Here is a 14,203-nt window from a genome sequence, read left to right as displayed (position 1 = left end):
GTTTAGGGAAAGAAAGAGAAAGGGAAAATGCAGTGGAGAGAGAAGATAATTGCTGTGAGAAAGCAACTAACACTTGGTTGTTTTCCTAAAATAGCATGTGATTGTACTTATAAGACTGCTAAGAAATCATGTCTGAACCAGATCTCGGTCTATAAAAATGCCTAAGATTATGTCTTCTACTTGAGAGTGTAGAGCTGGCATTTCCAAAATCATTTACAATAACCTGGGAACAACCTTTTGAGGTAGACCATTACTATTTCACAGATGATTAAAATGAACTCTAATTGACATTCCTCTGGTTAGGGGGGAGGTCTTTTGACTCCATGCTGTCACCTCTTCATTGTGCTCTATGACTGATAAAATTTATGTTACCATAAATATATGAATGAATCATATAAATTACACTTTCTGATCACAAAATAAGACAGATTTTGGAAAACAAAAATCATTATAATGAATAAACTGATACCCTTTAAGAATAATGCCTGAAAATGAGAATTTTTTGGTTACGTGTCTTTCCTCAAAAGACATACTTTTTTCTCAAATACAAAATCTGGAAAACACATTATATTAGACTTCTGTGTTAAAGCAAAAATATAAAAGCTTGCAATAAACTAAATGCAAAACGTGTTATAATATGACAAGAAAAAAGTCATGCAATTTTAATTGTTTTGAAAGAGTGTTCCCAGTAGCAGATAGAGGTATAATAATTATTTCTTAAAAAACAAAGCCAAACAATATCTTTAGTGCCAACATCAGATATCACTTCCTAGATTTCATTTTTAAATTGTTTGAGTGTATTTTTCTATTTCTTTTTTCCTTAATCAAACATAATAGATATTTAAATAGCATTCCAGCAACTGTTTTACATCAGAAAAGAATAAAATATTTCCATATTTTAAAAAAAGGGCGTTGGTTGAATTTCTTTGTATTCAGCTTTTTAAAAACAATCGTTTAGAGAAAAAGGTATTAAAATCTTTTTGTTGTACTTGAAATCAAAACTGCCCTCAGATATCCATTGACTGAACAGATCATATATATCAGTACATTGCAAACTGAAAATTGCCCTGAATTGTTATAGGTTCTTGAGATTAAAGTCAGAATTTCTTATGCTGGGCTGCCTAGATACCGAGGTACTGTGATTGTCAGAGGGGTTAAAACTGGAGCCACTCGTGCCCATATATTAGGGAGGAATCATAAAAATACGAGAGTAGAGCCTGGGTCAAACCATTACAGTGAACCAGCAGTGACCAATAGAAAAAGAAGAAGAAGATCCAAGAAGGCTGGAGGTAAGCTGTCCTCTGAAGCCCAGTCAAAGTGGAAACAACAGATCAAAAGGTGTTCATGGTAACAGCTGTGAGTAGGTTTTACTTTGAGAGCATAAAATAAAAGCAAATTTTTTTCAGTTAAAATTTTATCTTTAAACAGATTTTTAGCAAACTTCAGCCCCAGGCACAGGATTCAACGCAATATTCCTGGAAAGCAAGGTAAACTATTTTGCACCTTTTAAAAACTATTAAAAGTTAAGAATTCAAAGTTCTGATTCATCGGAGGCAGAGTTACAACTTCAAAAACTAAAGCAAATTCCTATTCTGAAAAAAAAAGAAACAAATTATGTGTCTGTTGGAAGATGGCCAGAGAGGCATTCTGCATTTGTAGGAAATTTGACAGCTTGCAGAAATGATGCACTTGTCATTTTCAGCAATCAAGTGGCAAAATTTAAAGATCAGCATTGCATACATGACACTGGTTTTATCTGTTTTTAAATTTTATCTTTTCTAAGAAAGCAATAAGATTTATTCTGTCCTTATCAAGTTGTTTAACTAAATGTATGTTGTTCAGAATGTTACTGTTTTATTTTTTCCCTGTTAGAATACATCTTCATGCTCATAACTTTTTAGTTTATTCTGTGGGGAGGGTTTATGTCCTTTAAATGTGCTAAATGTCAGTTGGTATTAACCTATTATTTGTAATTCATTATACTCAAAATATGAAATTAAAGGAGCTCTACATGTATCCTAAATGTTTCTGTTTGCTTCTTTGTAACAATGTAACAATGTTTTATTTACTTCTTTGTAACAATGCCATAGTTGAACACATCACTTATACAATTGTCAACTATATACATAGATATTCAAACTTTTTCACTGAACAACTTGACTCTGTAACTATAATATAAGAAGTCTCCCCCCACTAATAAAACTTACCTAAGAAGTAGAGCAAAAGAGCAAGATTAATCACACACTTTTTCAAATCCTAGACCCTTTCTCCACAACAAATTTTGAAAACATTCTTTGATCTCTCCAGGTTTTTTTTTTTTTCCTTCGGTTCAAGGGCCAGAGTCTGGGAAATCTCATCCAGATGTTCTGTTCATTTAAGAGCAAAAGTAAAATCATATGCCTACCTTTTAGGAACAAAACAGATTCCCAGTTTAAATTACTAAAAGTCACTTTCTTATACTCTTGTATTCACTTCTGGTTTAAGTTAACTCCTTTGCAATAAATAGCTTGAAATGGAAAAAGCACTCAGAGCTGCAATAATTTGCTTTCCATTTCTCAGCTTTCATTGTGATTTGGTTAAAACCAAAAAGTTATGTTGCTGTTTGTCTTCATTTCCTCAAAAATGGTGAATCAGTTTCAGATTTTGAAAAATATTTTACATAGTGTGTCTACAAAATAAATGTTTGCTAATTGATATCTATGTATAAAGTACTGAGTAAATAAGACATTTCTTTATCTCTCCCCAAAAGAAACAATATTTTCTGATCATTTTGATGCATAAAATTATCTAAAAGTCAAGATTATCTAACATCTAACTGTTGTGTCCCCTTATTCCAGGTGTTATAATGGCAACCATGATCTGTTTCATCATCTGGGTATTATTCATAATCAATACTGTATGGACTCGAAGTGTAAGACAGGTCTATGATGTGAATGATCCAGAGTACTTGAGTGAGCATGACTTCGATTGTCCCAGGGAATGTTTCTGTCCCCCCAGTTTTCCTACTGCTTTATACTGTGAAAATCGGGGTCTCAAAGAAATTCCTGCCATCCCATCAAGGATCTGGTATCTTTATCTTGAAAACAACCTGATAGAAACCATACCTGAGAAGCCATTTGAGAATGCCACTCAGCTTAGATGGATAAATCTAAACAAGAACAAAATAACCAACTATGGAATTGAAAAAGGAGCCTTGAGCCAGCTGAAGAAGTTGCTTTTCTTATTTCTGGAAGATAATGAGCTAGAAGAGGTACCTTCCCCATTGCCAAGAAGTTTAGAACAATTACAATTAGCTAGAAACAAGGTGTCCAGAATTCCTCAAGGGACTTTCAGCAATCTGGAGAACCTGACTCTTCTTGATCTGCAGCACAACAAACTCTTAGACAATGCCTTTCAAAGAGACACCTTCAAGGGACTCAAGAACCTAATGCAGCTAAATATGGCCAAGAATGCCCTCAGGAATATGCCACCAAGATTACCAGCCAATACAATGCAACTGTTTTTAGACAACAACTCTATTGAAGAAATACCAGAAAATTATTTTAATGTGATTCCTAAAGTGGCCTTCCTGAGACTAAACCACAATAAATTATCAGATGCAGGTCTCCCTTCAAGTGGTTTTGATGTGTCATCAATTCTAGATCTTCAACTGTCTCACAATCGACTCACAAAGGTCCCCCGAATCAGTGCTCATTTGCAGCACCTTCACCTTGATCATAACAAAATCAAAAGTAAGTAACCATCAGGCGTGTCTTTGATTGATGTGCGCAAGGTCATTAAGCTTATTCTACATCTTCTTTAAGAATATGAAATGTGTTCTTTTCAAATAATGTGCCTTTAGATTTTTTAAAATGTATTTCCCATTTTCAGTATTAAATATTGTCTATTCCCAGATAAGTTTGATGAATCAACAATCCCAAATCTTCTAATTTTCTATTATAAAATTGGACTGTAGTAACCTGCAGAGGGATATTATTTACTGGAGAAATGAAATGTTCCTACCTTCTTTTACTCTGAGGAGGTCACATTATTTCTGCCTATTACTGGTCAACAATTAAGGAAATGTACCAGGCACAAACAGCCTCAAGAGCAGTAAGGAGTTAATATGAGAGATGCCTGAATTTCTCTAATTACTTTAGATCAGTGGGTTTCTCAAATTTTAGTGTGCACATATTGGTGACCCTACCCCCAGAGTTTCTAATTCAGTAGATTTGGGTTGGGGTCTCAGAATTATCGTTTATTATCAAGTTCCCAGGTTTGGAGAACTACTGTTGTAGGATTTTAGGTGTAGCCCAACTGAAAGGGAAACAAACTCCCCTGGAATTTGGCAACCCTTGAGAACCTTAGTGGCAGATGAGACAGACTATCCATTCCTTTCTGGAAAATAGCATTTGACAAGTTAGAGAGGGGATAATATGTAAGTGCCAAAAGTCTAGGAGATAGAGGTGCAATCAAGGAAGAAATAGGCAATAGGAAGAAGTGGTGGAAAACATTTAAGTCAAATCTGGCATACTTCACATTTATGCCTGAGACCCAGATGGACCTGGTGTAGAAGTGGGTAATATCTTGGTCCATCCACAGAGCTACCAATGCCCAGCATGACACCTATCTGTAAATCTTCAATCCCAGCACAAGTCCTTTAAGGCAGATGATATTGAACAGATTTCCACTGACTAACTTTAGAAAACATATTTATAAGGTAAGGTTCAGTCTGAATAGTTTGTAAAAAATTTTATCATGCAAATCATTTTCTTACAAATAATTACAGATGATTTGCAGAATGTGTGTCCTGCCTGGTTATTACACACTAAAGTTACCTTTAAGCAGATAATCACATAAATTTACCATTTATAAGAATGACCTATTTTTCCACTGGGTACTACTCGGTTATTCAAAATTTTCTCAGTTTTTCTAAGAGCACAACTGAGCATTAAAATCCAGGGACTAAAAGACAGGCTGCCACCACAGCAATTATTTTTCCATGGCAGTGGGCAAATGATTTAATCCTAGAGTCAAAAGCAAAAGATGCAACAGAAAAATGTTGTTAATAGATGAATCTTGTGTAGGTGAACAATATGGTAAAATAGCTAATATTAATGGAAATATAAGCATTTTTCCCAATGAAAATTTTCTTTGTGAAAACTAAGCTGCAAGGCAACATAGGCATTTATTTGGGGGTCTTAAAAATGGCAATTTGGGGAGTATAGTTTAGGGTAGCAATCCAAATTGTGTCCTATCTCGGCACTTCCAGGCAAGGCTTTTTAAAGAAAAAGAAGAAAAGATTTTGTGCTTTGTGGATATTTGGTGTACTCCAATTGTCCTTCAGGTCAATTTACTGAGTTCTTTATCTTGTGGTCTGTTTATGGTATGTGGATGTCCTTAGGGTTATGAGACTTTGCATACCTTGTCAGTTTGTGATATCTGGATGAGTTTTGCTAAGAATAACTTCTGGAATGAACCCTGAATCCATTTTAAATCTTTTAGTCATAGTAACTATTTTGTTTTACTTCTTTTTTTTTTTACAGCTTCTACAGGTGCATAGCTGAAAACAAAAGCCCCACAGGCATTTGATGTGGGAAGATTTTTAAAAAGTGCTTACATACAGAGCCCTATTTGTGATTTGGGGGTTCCACCCTGCGAAGTTAAGAACAAGAGTGACTTTTTCAGCACACAGCTGAGCACTTGATGCCAGGAGTTTACATAGTTATGCAAAGCAGACTACAGCTCTGCCCTAAAATGTCTCACTCACATTTGAGAGTTTTCAAAGTGTTTTCTTGTATATTATTAATTTTCAAGAGTTCTATTTTAGTGTGCATTAGAGCCACCTGATAAATTTGTTAAAGCTGTTGCTGGGCCCTGCTCACAGGGTTTTTGATTCAGAAGGTCTGGAACAAAGTCCATTGAATTAGTTCCCAGATGGTATTGATTCTATTGACCCACATTTTAAGAACCGCTGCTTTCACAAGAGCCCATGTGAAATTTTTAGGCATTTCTGAAGAAGGAGAAGCAGAGGGTCAGCTAGATGAGCTATTCGCTTGATGACAAAGAATAAATACATTAGCCAGGATCCTGCCCAGGGCTTTTTAAGACCAGTTTTATTTCCACTCATACATTGTAGTCACAACACACTTTCTTCCCATCCCAGAATTCAAGACGTTAGAAAAATTTCTATCAGTAGAGGTAAGAAGAATATCAACAGTAATGAAATCAATTAAGAGAAATTGGTGTATTTATTTCTTAATGTAGGTATCAAATATGGTCATTTCTGTGTTTTTCAGGAAAATAAATGTGAAATAAGAATTTCCCTGGCTGGAATTATTGGCTCATAATTGTATCATACTGGGTTATGATAACTGTTTAAGTACTTAGTTCTTCTTGTCACATAATATACTATAGTTTTTAATAAAGCAGTTTCCAAGAAAGATCCCTTTTATATGAAGAGTCCCAAGAATTTACAGGATAGTGAACTTTTCTTATATAAAGTGATGTAAATACTTATTCATCGCTACTGAGCATCATAAAGTATTTTAAATTTGGCCAAAAAAATCTATTCAAATAAGATACTCCCTGGTGCTCTCATAAGAAATAACAAAATTGACTTATGACCATATAATGAAATTTTAGGCACTTTTTTCTCACATTCCACTTGTTCAGAAGTGTATTGATTATGGGACATGAGGGTGATACAGAGGTTAAGAGACAGTACATTAAAAAACCTATTCTCTCCTTTAGGTAAGGACCCCTTGTAGTGAGGAAAGAGGGCTAGCCTGGGCTCAGCTCTGTTACTTACTTGCTGAAATATTGTGCATACATTACCTTGTCATTCTGAAGCATCTTTTTCTGCAATGCTCTGGTGGGAGAATAGTAATACTGCATCAAAAAGCCTCTGTGATGGTAAAGTGATAATGTATGTGAAAAAGAACTTTATGAACATAAAACTGCAATATAAAATGAGCCCTTATTTTTATCAGGTTGGAGTCACAAAATAGCTTAAGGTCAGAGCAATCAATCCTTCTGAAAGCATGAAATCATTCAATGAAATATGAATCTATTTGCACCGTAGGACAAAGAGGAGAGGCATGGTCCAAGTTATGGGCCCAATCGGGGAAGATCTCTTTCCTGAAATAATTTCTAAAAGGGATTTCAAGGCAGTATAGGAATTTATGACTGAAGTCTGCTATTTCAGTTTGCCTTTATTTGGCGGGAGAATAGACACACTTCTCTGAATTTTGTCTGGTTAACAGTCCTTCTCCCTGAATGCTCCTAAGTCTCAGTATGGTCATTGGTGCCAAGGGCTTAGATCCAAAGCAGGTGCCTGATTCTCATTTCCAAATGATCTGAAAATGCTGATGGGACATTTCCTGACTGAGTTCTTTGGAATTCAATTTTTGGCAAATGTATCCCTTCCAATTAAATATACTCAAGTTTGGGGATTCAGGTTGCTTTCTGTAAGTATGACATATGGAAATTTATGCTAATTGCACTGTTTTTCTTAACTTGTAATCAAACCCTTAATTTGAAATTGTGAAACTTTTAAAGAAATTTGAGCATATTTTTTATATTAGACTAATTTTCCACCCATTTGTTATTCATCTCTTCTTTTCTTCCTCCCTCTCTCCCTCCCTTCTTTCCTCCCTCCCTCCCTTCCTTCCATCCATGTACCTACTCATTCTTGCAGTACCAGCTCTGAACTGTTGTTTCCTTCCCTAATGCATTAAATACACCTTTTCTCATACTATAGTAATCTAAACATGTCCTATCTCACTTGTAAGTTTAAAGGACAAGGAATATATCTTATTCATCTCTATTTCCATCATAGCTCCTAAAAACATTTTATTGCCAGTGCTCTGTACTCAGTATAGCAAAACATGCAATGAAATTGCTACATATGTGCTGCACATTTTTTCAGGGTTTCCTATTTTTTAAAAACCTCTAACTTACACAAAACCTGTTTGTACCTCTTGTCACTCTCAGGTCAGGTCACCAGGTCATCCAGAGGGCAGTTGCAGTGGATTTTTGGTTTTACCACCTCTAGTGTTCAGATTCACTCATTCATGCTGTTTTTATCTTCACAGATGTGAATGTCTCTGTAATATGCCCTACCCCTAAGATGCTGCCTGGAGAGCAAGATTCCTTCATTTATGGACCTCATCTTAGCTACCTCCGTCTGGATGGAAATGATATCAAACCACCAATCGCAATGGATTTAATGACTTGCTTTAGACTTCTTCAGGCTGTCATTATTTAAACACATCTGCACCAGTCAAAAATTGGTTTAAGGAGCTCATGTTTTCTGGCATGAAATTTGTTTGCCATTTATCGATTTAGGACAAAATCGTCCCATTTCCAATTGCTATTTACCACCATTTTCATTTGTGCAGCTTATTATTTTTGTATTAAAAAATGCTTTTGCCAAAGACACTCAGCATAGCCTTATTAAGTTGCTTTTTAAATTAACTAAAAAGACACAGAGTTAAGGTAGTTTATCAACTCAAAGATAGTTCTTGTTGCCTTTTCCCAGTTTATTAACACAAAGGAATGCAATTGCACTGTAATGCATTAAAAAGGACATATGTGTTTGTGGAGGTTCAAAAATATGTATGCAGACACTACATTTACAGTATAGAAATCATAACAGGTGGTAGGAAGATCTGAGGAAAATGAAAAACGTGATATTTGTTTATTGTAATTTTGTGAAATAATTACATGCATAATGCTAATTAGCTTTTGTAAGTACAAGTTTAGTTATTTAGCTCCACAATGGGCATGACATTAGTCATACATGCCATAACAAGAGAGTTTTAGTCATTTAATACCAAATAGCCAAACAAAAGTCATCTCTAGTTCCCTACCATTTCTTGTAACTGTTCTTCTTAGATGTATTACAGTGTACTCTAACAATTAAGTAAGTCCTAAATTTGACATTTATTATAATGCATTTTTGACATATTATCTTAACACTTGAAATCCACTTGAATTGCAGATTGTTTTTCTCTTATATTTGCTAGGATTTTGTGGATTTTTTAAAATAAAAAGAGTGAATGCTTTCTAACAAAACAGAAGTAAAATATTTATTTCAAAGGCATTATTCACAGATTTTATTTAAGAATATATTTTAATAAAAAGGTGTTAAAAAACAATTTCATTTTTCTAGGCATAAATTTATATAATACACTTTCCTTCCTTACATTGTACACAATAAAAAATTTTTTTCTCCAATCACTTGACATAATACACCAGTTTTTTATAAGCAACAATTTCATTGTTGCTAAGTATATATACCTTAGCATTTGGTTTGCAAAATCATGCTATAAACAATCAGTATTCCATAAAGATGAATGCATGCCCTCATATATATTTTTTTGAGAACATTCTGAAAAATCCTCTAAGATATTGATAAATTTCCCTAGAAAAATGACCCTCTGGTCATTTAACTTTGTGAAACACTGGATTAAAGAAAGTCAGACATATTACTTTACTCCAAGTCTTCTTAGAAATTTAATATGCTATCCTGTAATGATAATTTCCAGGAGGACAAAATAATATGCAGAACGTACCACTTATATCCATGCCAAGCTTATTTCATGGGCAAAGAACCAATTAACATAATTTGAACACAGTTTGAAAAATGTTGGTTGAAGGCAAGGAATCAAACAAATTGACATTAAGAAAATCAACCACAGTCTAGAATAACATTTTTAAATACTTCACAGCACATAAATAAAATTATGAAGATTATTTCAAATAAGATGATGTTATAAAAATACAGGTAATCAAATGATGTTAGTATGAGAAAAAGAATATTTTGAGGAAAATAACTTGAAATATTTGAAAACTTGCTATGTGAAAGGGGACAAAATATATTTCAGGAAGCCTCAAAAATGAAGAGTATAACACATTGGTGAAATTAACAAAGTATCTTATTTCAACACTAGCTGAGGACAAGTTTACTAGTAGTTGTTTAGAGTTGCCCAGCAATGGAAGCCACTTTTCTGGAGGTAAAGTATCTATCACTGGAAGTGTGATGAGTGCTACTAATAGAGATTAGAATGACGCCAAGGAAGTAATTATTGTGATTTGACCTATTCTGAGAAAGAGTCCCCAGAGGAATGATATGAAGAAATCTATAAAGGATAAAAGTATTTAACAAAGGCAAGAAAGAAGAATATCCCAAACAGAGTTTAAAGACTTTGTGTTGGTCTCTAATTGGACAAATTGGAAGTCACTGAAGAGTTTTGAGCCAGAAGGGATTCTGAGCATTGAAGGGCATTATCATGTAGTGGTAAAGAGCATAAACGCTGGAGCTAAAATTTAGTGTGTACAAATACCAAGTTCACCATAGTTATGTGGCCTTGGAAAGAGCCCTTAAATCTTAGATTCTCAGATTCTTCATCTGTAAAATGGGGAGAGATAATAGTACCTTCATTATCTGAATATTATGTGAATTAGAAATGTACAGTGCTCTCAACAATGCCTAACACATGATAAGTGTCAAATAAGCACTATTCATTATGTATGCGAGTGTCAGTGTGTGTGTGTAATGTCAAGTTTCATGGTGCAGAAAGAAAAGCATTGGAGGGAAGCAAGACTGAAGTGAGGAGACCAATTAATATTTCAGTCTTATAGTACAAATTACAAAAAGAAAAAAAAAAGGTTTTGAGTGTAAGATGTTGATGGTGGTGGTGAAAATAGAGAGAAGAACACAAATGTGACAGAGAAAGGTAAAATTGCCAGAACTTGGTGAGAGCAAAAGGGTGTTAAGGTTTCTGGCTTGCATAACTGAATTAGGTGGTGGCATGTATTCTAAGAGCACCAAGTTTAGAAGAGAAGATGCTAAGTTTGGTTTTAGACATACTTACTTTGAAATTGTTTTGACTAATCTAAGAGATGTCATATAAGTTGTTGAAAAATCTAGAGTTAAGAGAATAAGTCTGGACAGAGATATAAACATATATGTGAAAATTTTTAGATTTCATTACTCTTTCCAACAATTTTGGCAGAATTCTATATTTAAATATTTCTACTCTCATGAGGAAGGAACAGATCAGTGATAGAAGAAGTATTAGAAGAGTGCAAGCATAATTCCAATATTGACAAATGAAGTTATGAGAAATGAAATTAGCTTTCTAATTGTAATTCTTCTTTCTTTGTACATAAGCACAAAGTTGCTATAGTCCTTAAAGTTTTCAAATGGTATACTACTCTCTTTCTTGATGTTTCATGCATTGCAAATATTACAGAAAAAAAGTCAAGGATAATAAATAGAAAAGTTCATTCCATTTTAAAATTATGGGACCTTAGTAAATGTGCAATTCCTAATCTTACGGACTTAACCTTAAATATAGAATATCATACATGTGCTTTCCATGTAAAAATCATGATTTTAATTCACAGGTAAAGAAAAATAGGAAAAGATAACAAAAAGGTAGTATCTAATGATAGAGTAAGTATTTTATTTGCAAATGATAATGTTGAAAGAAATAGACGTGGAAGTTTGGTGGCAAGAATCTTGTAGCAGCATTGTTTAATTTATCCATATCTCCTTTAAAAAAGGCAACAGAACAACAAGTATGCTGAAGGAAAATGCTCAGATGATATCCTTGATAAAATTGGTTTTGAAGAAAACAAAGATGTCCTAAAATGAAAAAGGATTGTGGGTAAATACATGGAAACATGTATATGTGTATGTGTATATATATGTGTGTGTGTGTATCTCTATATAAATATAGATATACGTGGTATAGAAATATAGATATAGTTGGATAGATATCAAAGTTAAAGTGATATGAGACCCATATATTGGCCAGGGAAAGTGTAAAGTTTATTGGTTAAGGATAGATTGCATAAGTCATAGTAAAGGATGCATGTTTTATTTTACAAAGATAACCACAAAATATATGTAAAGAATGTATAATTTCCAAATAAATATGGAGGAAAAATAGAGTGACAATAAGTATTTATTCAATCCAAAAGAAAGAAAGAACAGAAAGGAAAAAGATAAATAGAAAGAATTAAATAAAACAGTATATTTGAAGCCACAAATGTAGGTAATTACATTAACTATTAATGGATTATACACTCAAGTTAAAAGATAAGGATTGTATGCCTGGTTACAAAATTAAAAACAATATTGAATTATTTATTATTTACAAGGAGCACATCTAAAATATAAAAGAATGCAGAAAGGTGGAAAATAAGATATACCATGCAAACTGTAACTAAGAGAAAGCTTGTATAGCTATAATGATATAGATAGGGTAAATGAAAATAGACTCCATAAAAAAAGAATAACAATAAGTCTTGTGATAATAAAATACAGAGAAAATTAACTTATATGAACAAGTACTGCAGGAGGTGGGAAGTAGGTAAATTCAGGGAAAGTGTTTGAGAATCCTTGAACTATCTAAGAAGCAGTAAAGTATTCATTCATATTAGACTCCAGTATGTCAAGATTGCATGTTGTAATCTCTAAGACAAGCAAAAAGTAATAGTCAAAGAATGTAAAACTTGTAAATTAATTGAGGAAAAATAATTTAAATTATCCAAAATAAGGTAAGAAAGAAGTATTCTATTTCTTGACTTGGGAGGTATTTACATGGATATTTGCTTTGCAACAATTCATTAATATGTGTATATGTTTTATGCACTTTATGTGTATTATAACAAAATAAGGGGTGCTACCAATCTATAAATTAAAGTAATATTTAGTTTTACTCAAAAATGCATATTTTTAAACCAACTTCTGTGCTTATCTCCACTCTCTTCTTGCCTTGGCTCCTCATTATTTCCATCACCATTTTTTTCAATTACCTTTTATGTAGTAATTATAATAAAAATATTCAATATATGTGGATGAATTGGATGAAATTCCCACTGGTGCCAAATCTTGGCAGTAGAAAATACAGCTGAGGAAATATAAAAACACTTGCCATTTTTAGGTACTTCTAAATAAATCAGTAAAGCTTATGGGAAAATGGAGATTTTAGAAAGTATGTATGGTGCAACTCTGTTATTCAGTATGTTAAATAGTTTGGACATTACCACAGAAGCACTGGAGGACATTAAGCAGATTATCACTTTCACATTTTAGAAATGTGGAAATGGTTGCAACAAATCAGGCAAGGAGTGATATTGGCAGAGAAGGGTTGCTAGATTCAAGAAATGTTGAGATTACCTACTGTATATTAGCACAAGAGAGAGGAAAGAGCCTAGAATGTTTCCTGAGTTTCCACAATCTAGATAAGATAAATAGAGGAGTAAATGGAATGGTGTAGATAATGGAAAGCAGAAATAAGATACACGTTCTTTTAAGGATGTAATGATTAAAATGTCTGTAGATGAGATGTTTAGAAGGCTATTGCAAACACAATAGATATAGAGGAGTATATAAAAAGATTTAGAGAACTTTATTCAAATTATTCCATCCACCCAAGCTATTCTGATATCTCTCTCCCCATCCATCCTCCCAAACCTCTCCTCCGGGGCAACAGTGCTGTCATAGTGAGCCAGAGTCATTGATGCAAGTACCCTATCCCTCAGGTGTGAATTAAGGACAATGTTTGAGAATAGCACATGGAAATAGTAGTTTAAGCATGAAATTGAGACGGTAGTACAGTTTCAGGTGAAAAAAAGAAAAATAATGAAATCCTGTAAAAATGGAAATGTTTATGGTACAAGTAGAGGAGAAGAAACCTCAGAAAAAACAACTGGAATATTTAGAGAAGATGGAAGACAACGTGCAGTGGTGTCGGGGAAAGAAAAATAAAACCAAAAGTAAAGAAGGAAAAATGGAGAGAATTAAAAAGAGAAAAAAAATATTTTCAAGAGAAAGCGTTCAGCAAAGTTAGGTTCCACTGAGACATGAAATGAAAATAAAGATTGAAAAGTACCAGAGAATATAGCAATAAAGGATCACTGAGACTACATCAAGAAAAGGTTTCAACTACTTGCTGTGTTGAAAAATGTAACTTTTATCTATAGTGACAATGCTACAAAACAAATGAAAATTCCTAACTTTGCAGGATACAAAAATATGCAGTTATTTTCAAACTCATGGATCTGAAGACTGGTGTGCATCAACTAAAAGGGCTAGACTCAGCTGGGAAGTTCTGCTTCAAGCTGTGGGTCCAGCTGTGCTTGCATTTACTCCTCTTTTGCTCATTCAGGCAGCAACTAGCTAACATAAAGCTTCTGCTGGTAATTC

The 14,203-nt window shown here is 33.6% G+C and overlaps 1 protein-coding gene across 1 annotated transcript; it reads left to right on the top strand.

The window, feature by feature from the left end:
• The first annotated feature begins 1,252 nt into the window (after window positions 1–1,252).
• Window positions 1,253–8,421, top strand: KERA (keratocan). The gene is made up of 3 exons (XM_004459825.5): window positions 1,253–1,487; window positions 2,838–3,731; window positions 8,076–8,421. Exons 2-3 carry the CDS (start codon window positions 2,846–2,848, stop codon window positions 8,246–8,248), a joined length of 1,059 nt encoding a protein of 352 aa, XP_004459882.1. The 5' UTR covers window positions 1,253–1,487; window positions 2,838–2,845; the 3' UTR covers window positions 8,249–8,421.
• Window positions 8,422–14,203: the final 5,782 nt, after the last annotated feature.

Source organism: Dasypus novemcinctus, chromosome 12, assembly GCF_030445035.2.
Source record: "Dasypus novemcinctus isolate mDasNov1 chromosome 12, mDasNov1.1.hap2, whole genome shotgun sequence".
Classification (NCBI taxonomy): domain Eukaryota; kingdom Metazoa; phylum Chordata; class Mammalia; order Cingulata; family Dasypodidae; genus Dasypus; species Dasypus novemcinctus.
Note: the sequence above shows the minus strand (reverse complement) of the source record. Positions and strands in the feature narration are given on the sequence as shown.